The 16,969-nt window shown below is 37.3% G+C and overlaps 1 protein-coding gene across 1 annotated transcript; it reads left to right on the top strand.

Moving 5' to 3' along the window:
- The first annotated feature begins 271 nt into the window (after window positions 1–271).
- Window positions 272–16,646, top strand: LOC115924159 (peptidase inhibitor 16-like). The gene is made up of 5 exons (XM_030986008.1): window positions 272–424; window positions 4,737–4,967; window positions 14,411–14,496; window positions 15,161–15,264; window positions 16,394–16,646. Exons 1-5 carry the CDS (start codon window positions 272–274, stop codon window positions 16,399–16,401), a joined length of 582 nt encoding a protein of 193 aa, XP_030841868.1. The 3' UTR covers window positions 16,402–16,646.
- Window positions 16,647–16,969: the final 323 nt, after the last annotated feature.

Below are 16,969 nucleotides of genomic sequence, written 5' to 3'. Positions count from 1 at the left end.
GAACGTGCCCCGCCCTATATCTCTCTCTTTCTCTCGTGATGTCCTTGTAGTAACTTCTTCGCCATACGGTAATAATTGGAATTTGCATGATATAACGGCCTTGTATATTAATCTTCCTCTCACTGTCACGCATATTATCAATTAATATTTCGACTGTGAAATTCACTTTCTCCGGGACGGAGAGTAGGTCACCAGCCCTAATATAAACGTCAGTATTCCAAGAGCTGTTTCATATCTGAGCTGTGCCTACCTCTACCTATACCACATCATCATGATTCCCGCAATGAGCCTCGTACTTGTGTTGGCAGCCCCCTTTGGAGAGATGGCTTATGGACTCACCCCAGAGGAGAAATCAACTATCCTGACTCGACATAACAAGTACCGTAGTAATGTAAATCCACCTGCTGCAAATATGGTACCTCTGGTAAGTTTTGTTATATACGATACTTACTGATCTTGCGACACCACTTTCTTTTGCGAAACTTGCTCCAAGTCAATTTCCTAAACACTAACCGAATTCGTAGCTTCAACACTGGACCAACATTATGCCTAACCATAAACATTTTCAAGATTTGCAGAGAGAGGCACCAAGAAATATTTGTTAAAATTGATAATATTGATAACGATAAAAATAATAATAATAATAATAATAATAATGATACTAATAAATGCTATTATTATTATTATTATTATTATTATTGTGAACGTTAAACATTTTAGATTAATATAATGCAATGTCTGGTTTAAAAGTTAATATGTCTGTACCTAATCCGCAGGTGAAAAACTTTTGAAAGATATAGATGCTCACTTTTATAGATTTCTATGGGGGGGGGGGGGGAGAGAAAACCTGATAAAAATAAGTGGAAATCAAATGTCACAAAGTTATGCAGGTGGGGGGGGGGGGGAAGGGGTCAAAATGATAGATATATACACACATTGCCAATCATTAAAAACTTCCTGAATTAAGAGATTGGTAAGTGGCTCAATAGAACGCAATATCCTCTTTCTTTTGCAATTTTTCTTGCCCGAACCGCATTATTTAAAATTAACCCTTACTGTACATTTCCTGCTAAACCTTATGGAATAATGATTACATTAAAATAGGCAATAGCCCAATAAATAGTAAAACATTGTGTAAGAGTTCGTTTTGACAAAGATATTTTAGAGACAAAAATTTAATATTGATATTTTTGTTTCTCTCTGGAAGATAAGTATAATATTAAAATAATTTTCCTTTTTTATCGTTGATTATGCGATGCAGTTAGAGAAGGGTTTAGCAATGATATTGTACTTTTTTTTACAGGGAGCCACAACCCCTTTTTCCAGATATTACGTATTTAAGGATGTTGACATATGACATATCTATGCAATCTTATTAAAGAGAAGAAAAGCAGAATGTAAAAGTTTTCTTAAATGGAAATGCATTTTCGACCTGAATGACAAGAGTTGGGGAAAATATTGTTCAATTGGATTTAATTGTATCATTGATGTGGGCTTACGATGGTTTCAGTTTAAGGTTTTGCAACGCATATTAAAAATTACGAATGATTTACTGTTTAAACTTAATATAGTCCAAAGAAAAGAATGTCCATTTTGTAATGAACAGAGTGAAACAATCTGCTATGTCATTGTACGCATGTTAAACATAATTATTTGGGATAGGTTGGCACATTGGATATATACTGGAACCAGAAATAGAATAATATTTTCACTGCAAGATAACTTATTTGGTTTAAGAGGTTCAAATAATTATGCATTGAATGTATACTGATTGTGGTGCGACAGATGGTGTATACGTGCAAAATAAAGAAAACATTGCCCGATATAGTGCCGGGCTACGAAAAAATGAGACGCTGCCGGGCTGGTATCGGAACCCTGAACACTTGAATTGAGAGTCAAGTGAATGAACCACTGGACCACGGCAACGGTGCATATTAAAGCTAATTGCGCTCACAGGCTGATTAATTAGCGCAAGTAATAATGCAACAGGTGAGCAAAATGAGTTTGTTGATAACGCCATTTCGGCGGCTTGAATCAAGTGTGTACGTCCATTTGCGCATACGAGGAATGCTTTGCATCATTGCTTGCGCTAATCAAACCGTCAGGGCAAATAATGCATACACCCATAAATTAACAGTAACGCTTAGTTCGTTCGTTCGTGTCTCCTTAGATCAAGATAGTTAATATGTAAAGTTCCTTAATTAAAAGTAAATTAAATTAAATTAAGTTCTTCCATCGCCCGATTGCTGCAATGGCCGTTTCATTAACAAGGGCCAGGTCTTCATCTGTGCAACCCGTTCCACCGCACTGCAAGAAGTGGTCCATCGTCTGAGTCTCTCCGCAGTCGCAGAGAGTATCTCCTTCATGGGCATAGCCCCATCTTGCCATATTGACCTTACACCGCCCCATTCTCGTCCGCATTCGATTTAGGCATTGCCACTCCGGCCACTTCAGGTTAAGCCCTTTGATGAGTACGGGCTTGGCTGATGGTGGAGGATTCTGTTCAGGTGGTGGGACAGAATCGAGGAAGCTGTGTCGGGATATAAGTCGTTTGTGGGGTTGTAAGTATCCGTGTATCATGTGTCTGTCATCTGTCGCCTGCTTCATTCGTTCCTTTAGGCAGGTGTTAGTGCGCCTTTGGTTAGGAGATCCAATGCCAGCGAGGTGATATATATCTCCTCAACTTTTGTTGGTTTCAGGCAGCCTGTTATCTTTCGATATGTGTTATTGAGTGTGGTGTCAAGCTTCTTCACATGGGCTGATCTGCTCCAAACTGGGCAAGCATATTCTGCGGATGACATGCAGAGGGCAACAGCTGCACTTTGTACAGTTTTGGGGTCAGCGCCATAGTGTGAAGATGCCAACTTCCCGATGATTGCATTTCGAGACTCTACTTTGCCTATTGTCTTCTCGATGTGTTTCTTGAACGATAAAGTGCGGTCAAGTTTTACACCTAGATACACTGGATACTCGCAGTGGTTAAGCTGCACATTGTTCCACTTTAGCTTCAGTTCTCTCTTTGCTTCCTTGTTCTTCAAGTGGAAAACACACACCTGAGTCTTGGATGGGTTTGCCCGTAGGTAATTTGCCCTGTAGTACGTACTCCGAAAGGTTTGCGAGCGCTGTGTTCAGATGGAGTTCAACAGCTTCGAAGGTACTATGCTGGGCTGTGATGCAGGTGTCATCTGCATAGATGAAGTTTCGAGTGTTCTTTGTTGAAGGTATGTCAGCAGTGTAGATGTTGTAGAGTGTTGGCGCCAGGACGCCACCCTGGGGGAGACCGTTTTTCTGTTTCGCTTAGTTTGCACGATATCACTCTCACATGACGTATCAGAGACCGCGCCAGTCGTTGACGCAGTCTTGCGTCAAGCAAATGACGCCTCGTGTACAACGATGATTGTCTTGCGATCTTGTGCCATGCATTAATGTGCTAAAACCAAGTTGATAATATTCGAGCACCAAAAGTAGCAGTGCTAGACATGAGCGCTATATGCGAACCCACCATCGTAATTATGATCCTACATACCCAATATCATTATTCAATGCTAATTATTTAATTACCTGTAAAGGTTTCAATGTAAACTATATGAGCAAATGAAATGGCACTCTTCTGATTTTGTTTTTCTCTCCCTCTTTTCTTTTTTTGCAGTATGTCTCTTTACGTTTCTATTTTCTGTTCTTACTTTATTATGAGAAATATTTTGATTTGATTTGATTTGATTTGATTTATTTATTTCTGTTTGATTTTCTTTTTCTTTTGCATTTTTACAAATATATAACAAACAAATATTGCAAATTTACACATGACAAAAGAATATATGTAGAATAAGGTAAGGCTGGGTGTAACTAATCGAGAACATCAAACAGGAGGGTTGACAAAATAAGCAAAGCTTGATAGTATGACTACCCTCAAAGGATACATAATAATACAAATATGGAAGAACAAAATATTGGTAAAAAGGGGGAAAAGACAGAAAAAAGAAGAGAAAAGAAAGAGGGGATGCACATCAATATTCACAGACTTATGTGGTAGTTGGATTTCAAATTGATATATAAAGATTTTAAATAAGAAAAGAAATGCAAATTTGAATACTTAGAGTGGCCAACTTGGGATACAATAGAATGAGAAGACTCTCAAGGTTCGGACAGTAAGAATGTGAAAGTAAGATCAACCAGCTGGTTTTAAACCTGGGCCTGCGAGTCAGAGCCTTGAAATGTTTGTATAGAAGACAGTGTTTATTCAGTATCCCAAGTAGGCCACTCTTTATTCATACGTGTATTCATACCAGGTCATGGAAGGTTATAATCAACGTTTCAATAAATGGAAGCAAAAAAAAGTAAACAGTACAGAAAATTATCGAATTTTGTAACGATGGGTAAACGAGGAGAATTTTTTATGATTATTATCATTATGAAATAGTTTCACCAGGATGGTTGTAATAATGACTTTAAAGTTCTTCTATCACGTCCAAACGGAAAAATTACCTGTAACAATTTCGATGTCTAGAGTTTATTATCTTTTTAAAGATAAGTGCAATATGTTGAACAATTCTTCTTACTTTCTTATCCCTTTTTTCGTTCCTTGTCAGTTTTGGTGAATTTATTCTTTTCAATGCAATTATATAATGTTTGTATGTATCAGTCTTTGGACTGTTTCTACAACCCATTTTCTTTCAATGAACCGAAATAAATGACAAAACAAACAATCCAATTATTGCCTCGTTCTCTGGTAACAGCAATGGGGCAACAAGCTTGCAACGTTGGCGCAGACGTGGGCTGACCAATGCACCTTCGGCTACAACAACCCGTCTACAGAAAGATGGGACGTGGTAGGCCAGAACATCGCCAAAGGGTTCGGCAGCAGTCTCATTTCTTTGATGAATTCGTGGAATAGTCAGAAGGCTAATTATAACCTCGACACCAACATGTGTTTAGCTGCCGGCGGATCCTGTAACGATTACATTCAGGTAAGTTTTAAAGCTTAAAACTAGCTATTGAAAATACATAAACAGTGGCGGATCTACGGGGTTGGGGGGGGGGGGGGGGTTAGCGGGTTTAACTCCCCCTTTGGGCTGCCAAGTGAAGATGTGATGTGCATAGAAAAACGCCATCATAATGTCCGGACCCACACAAGAGGACACTTTTTTTTTTTTTGGTCTCGGAATTTGAAAATTTGACATTTTGCTCCGTTGGAGGGGAGGGGGGGGGGTAAGGTCACCTGTTTTAGGTTAGCCATGTGAATAATTTTTTTTTAATAATTAAAAAAAAAAAAAAAAATCAATCCAATTTTTTTTTTTTTTTTTTTTTTTTTTTGGGGGGGGGGGGGGGGGGGTTACACACATAAAAATACAAAAAAGGGGGTTTAACCCCCCCCCCCGGATGACATCCTGATAAACGGCCTGTTAAGACGCGCGCGGAACTCTACCCGGGTAGAGTTGACGTCAGGGCCGTGAAAAAATGTATACAAGTCATATAATATGTACACAGCGCGCGCCAGCTGATCGCGAGGAGGAAGGTGCGGTTATTATGGTAACCTACCCGGGTGAGGTTTTCGCGGATGGCTGGTTAAGACGGTGTCCATGAGCCTGGCAAAAGCTCACCCCGTGTTTCACGATCAGACCCCCAACTGTTTCTCATCCACATGTCGCTCGGCTGAGATCGAAAAAGTTCTATTATTGGGGCTTTAATACTTGATTAAAAAAAAACGTTATCATGCACTGCTTTTATGATGTCCATTGTGTTATTAGTACATGCCAGGAACATATCACAAAGTACGGGGGTTCAAAATAGCATCGTCATTGGGTCAACCCCCCCCCTCCCCTTAGAAAAAAGCTAGATCCGCCCCTGATACAATTAAAGGGATAGCTGAGTTCTTGTTTAAGACCGCAAATGTCTTAAAATTGCATGGTTATTGTTCTTATTTTTATGCCATTTCTAGTGTCCTTTTAGAATCTAAAATCGCTATGAAGGTAATTTATTTAAGACCCCCCAATACGATCATACCAATTCAGCTCCACTTTCTGAAATATACGGCGACCGTTAATTAATTAATTAATTAATAATAACAATACACAGACCGGCTGGCTGTGCGTATTATAACCAACACGAAAAAGCCATCAAAAAGCAAACATTGGCATTGGCTTGAATAAAACGTATAAGGCGCTGTCTCGTTTTTCAACGGCTGGTTTAAAATTACCAAAAATTTGTGGGGCACCACAAATATTAAAAATGGTTATATTTATGGATATTTCAGTAGTTCTCAGAACCGATTTTGATCTTGATTTTGTCATTTGAATTGTATATTCTTTCAAATTTGACACTCAGTTTTTCATTATCTCACCAATTTCTTTTTGTTTAGCGCCCTCTGCAACAAAACTCAACTATTCCTTTAACAACTTTATTATTGATATCCTTACCAAGTTTGGTCATGTTTAAGTATGTTTCTTGAAAATGTGACACATTACAGCTTACATCTAAAAGTATTCAACAAAAGACCTAATTCAACCAGTCCGCCTTTCATTCTTGAGTTACAAAGAAACACACAAAACATTAGATTTGCCATGGGTTTGAACAATAATATTTAATTGTTTGTTGGTAGAGTCCTTTTTACAAAAAGCGTACCCCGACGACGAAGATGATGGTGATGATGATTATTCTTTTTTGGACCCTCCGACAGGCCATTTATTGATGATAAATATCTGAATAACATCATGTACAAATGAATATCATATAAAAAATCAGAATAAGATATACGTATAATGAATATAATAGCGATGAACCCGATCAAACGTATAGCGAACGATGTATACAACGTAATAGCTGCAAAATTGGAGGAGCAAGTTGTGGAGAAAGTGTATGAAGCTGTCAGTTTGGATTTGAAGAAATACACAGATGAAGTAGGAACCATGAAAAAGAAAATAGCTGAAATGAAGAAGGAAACAAAAGTGCTACAGGATGAGAAAGAAGATGCAGAACAATATAGTAGGAGAAATTGTCGGCGAATTCCTGAAGGACCAGAAGTGAAGACAGACGAAGCTCGGTCTTACAGTTCAACCGGATAGATAGCAGTCACCGCCAGGGGCGTCGCTAGACCTTTTTCAGTGGGGGGGGGGGGGGGGGGGGGGGGGGTGTAGAGGCCAACAATTACCGACAAAACTAGCCACCAATTACCGAAAAAATTAAATGTCCAATATCTACAAATTCAACCCTATAAACCTGGGGCCGACTATCTATCTATAGTAATTGCATATGCGCAAAATGGTCATTTCCTCGACGACATAAATATACGAATCATTTCTTCAATTAAGTCAGCATCATAGCTATATATTTTAATGCAGGCGCGGAGCTAGGATCTTATTTAAGGGAGGGGCGGTAGTGAGCAAGAGAATCACTTAAAAGCGCGCTCATTAGTGGGGTATGGGTGATTGGCCTCCGCGCGAAGCGCGGAAGCTTAGACGTTTTCTTAAATTATTAGAAGAAGACGATTAATTGTACCGTTTTCGACTGGTAATCCTTGGCTGTATGAATCCCCCTTCCCGCGCCAAGCGCGAAAGCTTTGACGTTCCATTAAATTATTATAAAAAAGAAGACGATTTGCTGTACCGTTTTCGACTGTTTATCCTTTTCTGAATTCAGTTCCCCCCCTCCCGCGCAAAGCGCGGAAGCTTTGACGTTTCATTAAATTATGAGAAAAAGCAGACGATTCGGTGTACTGTTCTCGACTTATAATCCTTGTCTAAATTCAGTTTCTCCCCCTCCCGCGCGAAGCATGGAAGCTTTGACGTTTCATTAAATTATGAGAAAAAGCAGACGATTCGGTGTACTGTTCTCGACTCTTAATCCTTATCTGAATGAAGATTCCCCCTCCCGCGCGAAGCGCGGAAGTTTTGACGTTTCATTAAATTATTAGAGAAAGAAGACTATTGGTCGTACCGTTTTCGACTCTTAATAAGCCCTATTCATCCAAATTAAGTTCCCCCCTCTCACGCGAAAGCTTTGACGTTTCCTCATATATTAGAGAAAGAACACGATTCGTTGTACCGTTTTCGACTCTAAATAAGCCCTATTAATTTTGTCTTAATTCAGTATCCACCTCTCGCGCGAAGCGCGGAAGCCTTGACGTTTCCTTAAATTATTAGAGAAAGAACACGATTCGTTGTACCGAAACGCGGAAGCTTTGACGTTTCACTAAATTATGAGAAAAAGCAGACGATTCGGTGTACTGTTCTCGACTTATAATCCTTGTCTAAATTCAGTTTCTCCCCCTCCCGCGCGAAACGCGGAAGCTTTGACGTTTCATTAAATTATGAGAAAAAGCAGACGATTCGGTGTACTGTTCTCGACTCTTAATCCTTATCTGAATGAAGCTTCCCCCTCCCGCGCGAAGCGCGGAAGTTTTGACGTTTCATTAAATTATTAGAGAAAGAAGACTATTGGTCGTACCGTTTTCGACTCTTAATAAGCCCTATTCATCCGAATTAAGTTCCCCCCTCTCACGCGAAAGCTTTGACGTTTCCTCATATTATTAGAGAAAGAACACGATTCGTTGTACCGTTTTGACTCTAAATAAGCCCTATTAATTTTGTCTGAATTCAGTTTCCCCCTCTCGCGCGAAGCGCGGAAGCTTTGACGTTTCCTTTAATTATTAGAGAAAGAACACGATTCGTTGTACCGTTTTCGACTCTAAATAAGCCCTATTAATTTTGTCTTAATTCAGTATCCACCTCTCGCGCGAAGCGCGGAAGCCTTGACGTTTCCTTAAATTATTAGAGAAAGAACACGATTCGTTGTACCGAAACGCGGAAGCTTTGACGTTTCACTAAATTATGAGAAAAAGCAGACGATTTGGTGTACTGTTCTCGTCTCTTAATCCTTGTCTGAATTCAGTTTCTCCCCCTCCCGCGCGAAGCGCGGAAGCTTTGACGTTTCATTAAATTATGAGAAAAAGCAGATGATTCGGTGTACTGTTCTCGACTCTTAATCCTTATCTGAATGAAGCTTCCCCTACCGCGCGAAGCGTTTCATTTGACGTTTCATTAAATTATTAGAGAAAGAAGACGATTGGTCGTACCGTTTTCGACTCTTAATAAGCCCTATTCATCCGAATTCAGTTTCCCCCTCTCGCGCGAAAGCTTTGACGTTTCCTCATATTATTAGAGAAAGAACACGATTCGTTGTACCGTTTTGACTATAAATAAGCGCTATTATTTTTGTCTGAATTCAGTTTCCCCATCTCGCGCGAAGCGCGTAAGCCTTGACGTTTCCTTAAATTATTAGAGAAAGAACAGGATTCGTCGTAACGTTCTCGACTCGTCTAAATGAAGTTTCCCCTTCAGCGCGAAGCGCGGAATTTTTGGGCGTTTCATCAAAATATAAAGAAAGGAAGACGATTCGTCGTATCGTTGTTGACTCTTAAACCTTGTTTGAATTTAGTTTTCCCCGAAAATTTTAAAGCTCTGATTTCTTTAGCTGATATTAGAGGCAATTGAAACTTCGAAAAAATACAAGTATTGTAGTTGTAGTCACTCTCGAAGTCGTCACAGAGGATAAGAAGTAACAGTTCGTAGGGAAAAAAACTTGTCGGCCGACCGACAATATACATCCCACCGACTTCAAACTTCTGCATTGATATAGTACACGAGGATCGAGCAAGAATACCGACACAGCTGACCCGACACAGCAACATATTTAACCGTGTTTTTCTTGCTCCCTCGACGAGACGACTCCATCCATCAACCCCCTTCTCTCTTTTACTCCCACTCCTCCTCTCTCAGACTCTCTCTCCTCTCTTTCATCCCCCGTTTCTTTTGTTTCCCTTTCACTCTTTTTACTTCTTTTTTTCCTTCTTTCTTTTCTTTCTTTTCCTTTCTTTCCTTTCTTTCCTCTCCTCCCTCTTTTTCTTTTTCTCTTTCTTTCTTCTCTTTTCTTTCCTTTCTTTCCTTTCTTTTCCTTTCTTTCTTTTCTTTTCCTTTTTCCCCCCTCCCCCTTTTCTCTTTTTCCCGACGGCAGCGCATTTTTACCGACAATATCCTGACAGGTGGGGGGGGGGGGGGGGGTGTCGCACCCCCACACCCCCCTTTGCCCTTTGGCGACGCCCCTGGTCAGCGCATCTCTCCACGTCCGAGCCACGCTGCTGATGAGGGACGCGAGTCATCGACTTCGCCACCGTACGCGAGTACTACGAGGAGGAACAAACCGAAACCGATCATAGTAAAATTTAGCAGATATAATATCCGTAATTATGTGTAAAGAGCCAGGACGAGACTGAAGAATGTTGATGGACCGAAAATATGGCTAAAGGAGGATCTCACTACAAAGCGAGCTAGCCTCTTTTGGGAACTTGTTAGCATCAAGAAGTCTAAGTCATGTTGGACTCAGGATGGAAACATCTTCGCTCTAAGTACAAGGGACTAAAAAGACCAGGATCAGAACTACACAAGACATTGAAAACTTGTCAGAACTCCTTTTCCACTCTGTTATATTTCGATAGCTAATTATATATCATGCCTGGACAAATTAATCTGACTCACGTTGAATTTCCATGTTTAGGTTGCCGGAAAGAAGTGAAAGAATATCATAATGCCTCATTATGTGTACATTGTAACAAATGAGCTCATCTGAGATGTACACATGCATCTACTGATACGTTTAACTCTGATGCCAATTGGATGTGTAATTTTTGTAGTCTTAAAGAACTCCCTCGATACGTCGATGAACCTGATATTTGTTCTCGAAATGCGGATGCATGTAACCAGGCGCGTACGCAGGGGGGGGGGGGGGGGGGGGGGTTAAACCCCCCTTTGGTATTTTGTGTGTGTAACCCCCCTAAAATTAATATTTGCCATTTAAATGTCAGCTCTCTGATGAAGAATTTTGAAGAGATTCGTAATATTTTAACCACATCTAACATGCATATTTTTTCTTATGTGAAACTCGATTAGATGGTTTTATTTCTAACCCTGAAATATTCATATCAGGTTATAAAATTGTGAGATTAGATAGAAATAAAAATAGTGGTGGAATTATAACTTATATTAAAGACACCGTACCATTCAGTATAAAAAATGAATTCTTTGTTGATGGTTTGGAACTAATGTGCTTGGAGATCTGCTTACCAAAGCAAAAACCCTTCTTAATAGGTCATTGGTACAGACCACCAAATTCCCATAATGCACACTTTGAGAAATGTGAAACTTTGTTACAACTCTTAGAGTCATCCTCTAAAGAATTTAATATCTTTTGGGATCTCAATTGTGATTTATAAAAAAAGCCCTATGTCAAGTCAAACGAAAACTCTGAAGCTTTAAGTGAAGAAAACATTTCGAATAATGCAGGTAAATTAAATGCAATGTGGAAATCATTGAGACGTATCATACCTAAAAATGTCAATGATAGCGGTTTTCAAAAGATAATTATTGACAATAAAGAAATAACAGGTTCAAAATATATTGCATCATGTTTGAATGATCATTTTGTAGATTTACCATCTAAAGGGAAGAGAACCAAAATATTTGGTGGTAATATGGATCAGTATATGACTCAAGTAAGCTCAACATTTAAGTTTAAAGAGATAACAGATAATGATGTATTGAAATGTATTCATGATATTGCAAGGAATAAGGCCACTGGCCTCAATCAAATACCAGCAAGTTTAGTTAAAGATTCTATAGAATAATGAAGAACAATAGAATTGTTAAACCGCTAACTCAAATCATCAATGCGTCATTAAGAAAGGGGACAATTCCTGGTGCCTGGAAAAGGGCCCGGGTGACGCCTATTCACAGAGATGGTGATAGAGCTAATCCACGCAACTATAGGCCAATATCGGTCTTACCTGTATTATTAAAGTGCTGGAAAACTTGTGTTTAATCAAGTGTATGATTACCTTTCAAAGAATGAACTATTATGTCATAATCAACACGGCTTCCGCCCGAAACATTCGACTTTGACTGCACTCTTATCTCTCACAGAAGATGTTTGTAAACAAAATTAGACAATGGGTATGTAGTAGGTATTGTATTGCTCGACTTATAAAAAGCGTTCGATTTTGTATCGTTTGAGATTTTGCTTAAAAAGCTACAATGGTTTTGATCAAAATTCAATATGTTGGTTTCAGGATTATTTCCATGATAGGGAACAATGCACTTTGGTAGACGGTAGCATGTCACAGATCAGAAAAGTAACAAGCGGAGTGCCCCAAGGAAGTATCCTTTGGCAATTGATGTTTATTATCACTCTGAATGATTTATATAAATCAATCAACAAATGTTCCCTTTCTCTGTATGCGGATGACACTTGCATGTATTTTTGCATCAAAAGACCCAAAGATATATTAGAGAAAGTAATCAATGGTGATTTGAAATCAGCTACGACATGGCTTTAAAATAATGAATTGTTGCTTAACGTTGACAACTGTCAGGTCATGTTAACTGGTTCAAAGTCAAATTTGAGTCGTTTCTGTCACAGATGAAAAAATAGCATTAATACTGTACAAAACCTTTATTCAGCCTCATTTCGCTTATTGCAGCACGATTTGGATGAACGGTACAGAAACTCGGTTAAAACAACTGCAAACTCTACAAAATAGGTGTTTGAGATCTGTACTTGGAGTTAATAGTAGATATCACCTTGAAATTCTTCATAAAACCCTTGAAATTGACATGCTAAAAGAATACTGGGTCAAACAGGCTTTAGTTACTATATTTAAGTTGTTACATAATCTTGGTCCACCTGTCTTATCGTCATCGATCCAACTTAATACGAATATAGGCTATATTTTCGTTATGCAAATTCACAAATCCCCTTCCAAGACCGCACAAATTTTCTTCAACATAGTCCATTATACCATGCATCATTTTTTTTTAATACCCTACCAAACGATATCAGAATTATGAATGTTTTAAATCTTACAACATTGAGATTAGTAAAATTCAAGATATTTGCTCTCTTCTTTCGTCTCGATGGTATTTTTTTTTTTCTCCCCCTTACTTTGTCACTATGATTCTATTTTTTACTTAAATTTCTGTAAATATGTTCACTTATTATAACTTTGTCACTATGATTCTATTTTGTACTTAAATTTCTGTAAATATGTTTACTTATTATAACTTGCATATTTGTTTGTAAATTTTTTTCATTGTTTTATATTCTATTCTAATTATGTTCAGCCTCGCTGAAAAACAGCTTTTGCTGAATGCGGGCACAATTGTATTTTTGTTTTTAACCGTGAATAAATAAAATATACCACACCATACCTGTAAAAGTATAACTTATTGATAATAATAACATGATAATGATAGTATACATACAGAACATGATAATAACAAATTATTAAATACATTTTCTTCATTATTACGCACTTTGTCAAATAATTCAATGCAAATACAAGACCCAATTGGAAAGTTGTAATATGAAAGTATATGGACCTTTATGCCTTGAAGATATTTCATGCTTGTTGGAAGATTAAAAAAAAAGGATGTAGACATATATATCAAGTCATGCTAAAAGAAAAGGACGATCATTTGAATATCATGTAATAGATGGCATGCAGATAGTATTTCAAAGTATAATAAATATATGAAATATTATTTCAGTGTTATGTTTCGCTGTATAATGCATACAACAGTTCGGTACTTCAGTACAGACTTTTAAATAGGATACTATATTTGAATAAAGATTTTGTGAAAATTTAAATAATTCTAAATTAGAACTGTTCCCTTTGTGGAAGAGAAGAGGAAGATATGGTGCACTTTTTTACTCATGTAACGTGACCAAATCGATTTGGAGTCGTTTGATTGACTGGTTATACATTGTAACACGTTGTAGAATAAAACTGTCGTTAATACATGTTTTGTTTGGTTTCATTGAGAAACGAAATTATTTATTATGTAATAATTTGAACTAGACAACAATTATATTTATTCGAATATACAAATCTATACGGACCTTCCAGACAATACAACGACATATCAGGAATAGTTACATAAATGAGAGGCAGGTTAGTATTCTTGCTAACAAAACTGACAAATTTGATTAAAAATGGTTAAATTTGGAGAGGATTTTGATCGTTTGATAGTATTATTTAATTGAGTTTCCAAAATTATTTTCAGTAACAATGTTGCATTTTTTTCTTTCTTCTGGAAATGAAGAGTATGTATGTTTATATGTTTATATATATAATTTTTTATTAATCTATTAGGATTATTAATTTTATTATTTTGCTTAACGTTGTTTATTTTATAATTATTATTATTATCATCGTATTTATTATGTCATAAATTAGCATCATTTTTATATCATTGTTATTGTTATTATTATTACTAGTAGTAGTAGTTGTAGTCGTTGTTGTTGTTGTTATTGTTGAACTTGTTTTATTGTCATCACCATTTTTTCTTCATTTTGGTTTATACAGCTGATTTGGGCTGCAACCTCTTTCGTTGGATGTGGCAAGGCTCAATGTGGGTCAAAGACACACCTCGTCTGTAACTACGGACCCGGGTAATTTGATTCGTTGTCATCCTCGCATGGTCATTGTTCCTATTTTGCCCGGGATATTTATACACACACACACACACTATCACAATAACACACACACACACACACACACACACGCACGCACACGCACACATACACACACGCACACGCACACACACGCACACGCACACACACGCACACGCACAAACATGAGTACATGACTGCTTTGAAATGGCACATTGCTTGGAAACGGAATTAGCATATTATGTATTGTTACACTCATAGTCATAATCATATCATATTTATCTTTCTCTATTATGTTGTGGAAAATATATATTGGAGAGACGGGAGATATTGTAAGAATTATAACTTAACATTAACCCATCAGAAAGTAAATCAAATACTGAATGTAAAGTAAACATATTTCAAGATGTGCAATTTAAAAAAAAAATTTTTGTTGGTGTTTGACTGCACAATTCTGTAAATTGAGAACCGTAAACGAAGCTGAACGAAAAACCCCACCCCCATGAAAAAAGTACAATGCATTTTATCAATATATATTTCAACCACAGCTGAACAAGTTTTAATTAAAAGTAGTGAAGAATGATGGAATTATTTGAATTAAACTTGTCCTTGAGTTGATTCCTCGAAGGTCTTGATATTAAATCGTTATTTTACTATCTTCCAGACCTAACATGTTGTCAGGTCGCCCATACCAATCAGGTACACCCTGTTCTATGTGTCCTGCCAGGGGAGGAAATACATATAGTTGCGAGGATAATCTCTGCACCTGTAAGTATAATTCAATTAACTTTATTACAAATTCAATTCAATCAAGGTTTATTAAAAAGGGAAGTCAACTCTGGTATTGATAAAAGCAGAAAAATGAGAGAAATAAATCAGTGAAAATTTGATCTCCGATTCAAATGATAAAAGTTATGAATTTTTGAAGTTGTCATCAGTGGAACAAAAATTGGCAACACTGACGTATCCTGCGAGCTCCTCTCCAATTCTATCTGTACAGAAAATTTCATAAACTTTAATTTAATTTTCTTAGTTATTGATGACAGTATATTAAGTGCCATATCGGGGTTGTATACAAACTCCTTTAAAAAAAAAGATATTTAGGATAATTGTATAATTGAACATTTTCTGAGGGGAAAATAATTTTTTTTGGAAGTTTTTTAGTAGAACCATTGACCTACTACAAACAGGGCGAATTGAAAAGGACCTCGCAAGATGCGTCACAGAGTTACCAATCTGTATTTGATTGATCGCACCTGCAGCAATTAATAACTGTACTATTTTTAGTCAGTTTTTGCTCAAACTTTCACTGACCTGACTCTTTCATTTTTCTGCTTCAATTAAAATACAATATCAGGTTGGACTACCCCTTTAACGATGACTGGTAGTCACAAACTGAATTATACATGTTTCTACAGTGCAAGTAAAATACCGAATTTATACAAATTGCAGCAATAAGAAAACATGTACAATAGAAAGTAAAATGTACGTGAAATAGATTACATTGATAAAATTGTAAAACAAAAGCCTATAAAAGACTGGTAAATGCATTAGCATTGCATCCAATTACCTCGCTGCTCTCAGTGTAAACATATTGCACTATAATAAACAGGACTAGGTCAAAGAAAATGAACGGTGTGTTTCTGGAAAGAAAAGTAGACTGCAAGCAACATAAAAGGAGATATTAGATACTGAATAGAGGAAGAAAGAGAGTGGGGGATTCTATTTGAAACAAGAAAGAGAAATACAGGTGCCCATTTACACCTGGGCTCGGTTTCATAAAAGTGATAAAACTTACCACCGATGATAACTTTGCCTTTAAACATTATTGTTGTGATAAGTGGTGGGTGTTTCGATGCGTTTTATTTATCTTCTCACAATTATCCTCTTTGTTTAGTGAACTAATGGCTTGGCAAGGCTGACATGACAACGAGATTGGACTGAACTATACCCAACTACAACACGTCCAAAGTACCTGATTGCAACTTTGAGTTTTACTTCTACGGTTCTACCCATCATTATTTCGGGGTAATGCGCTAAACCGCCACACGTACCGCGGCAGGTTCATTTTTTTCGTGTAAAATCTGCTGGTTGTGATTTACTTCATTTAAGATATATAGAGGCCTTCTTTTTATTTTTATTTTGAAGTCTGGGTTGGTAATATTTTAAATGTTAATGCATTGCACACTGCATTCTATTCTTCCTTAATCTTTATTGTTCATGTCTGTGTAACCATTATTTGTTTTAATTTGATCCTATCTGTCTTTTTTTTACCATTATCTAAATCTTGAATTATAGTTTTTATTCATCGTTGAAAGACAATATTTAATATTAGATACCTTAGACAAATTCCAAGATGTGATTGGTCCAGAGCTCGTCACGTGTTATTGCGAGGACCGTAATTGTTATATTTTCCTGGCCGGTCAGCAGCTGTCGAAATGAATATATTTTTATTCATTGCATGTCGCCCTCT

Source organism: Strongylocentrotus purpuratus, unplaced genomic scaffold (assembly GCF_000002235.5).
Source record: "Strongylocentrotus purpuratus isolate Spur 01 unplaced genomic scaffold, Spur_5.0 spur5_scaffold_15, whole genome shotgun sequence".
Taxonomy (NCBI): Eukaryota; Metazoa; Echinodermata; class Echinoidea; order Camarodonta; family Strongylocentrotidae; genus Strongylocentrotus; species Strongylocentrotus purpuratus.
Note: the sequence above shows the minus strand (reverse complement) of the source record. Positions and strands in the feature narration are given on the sequence as shown.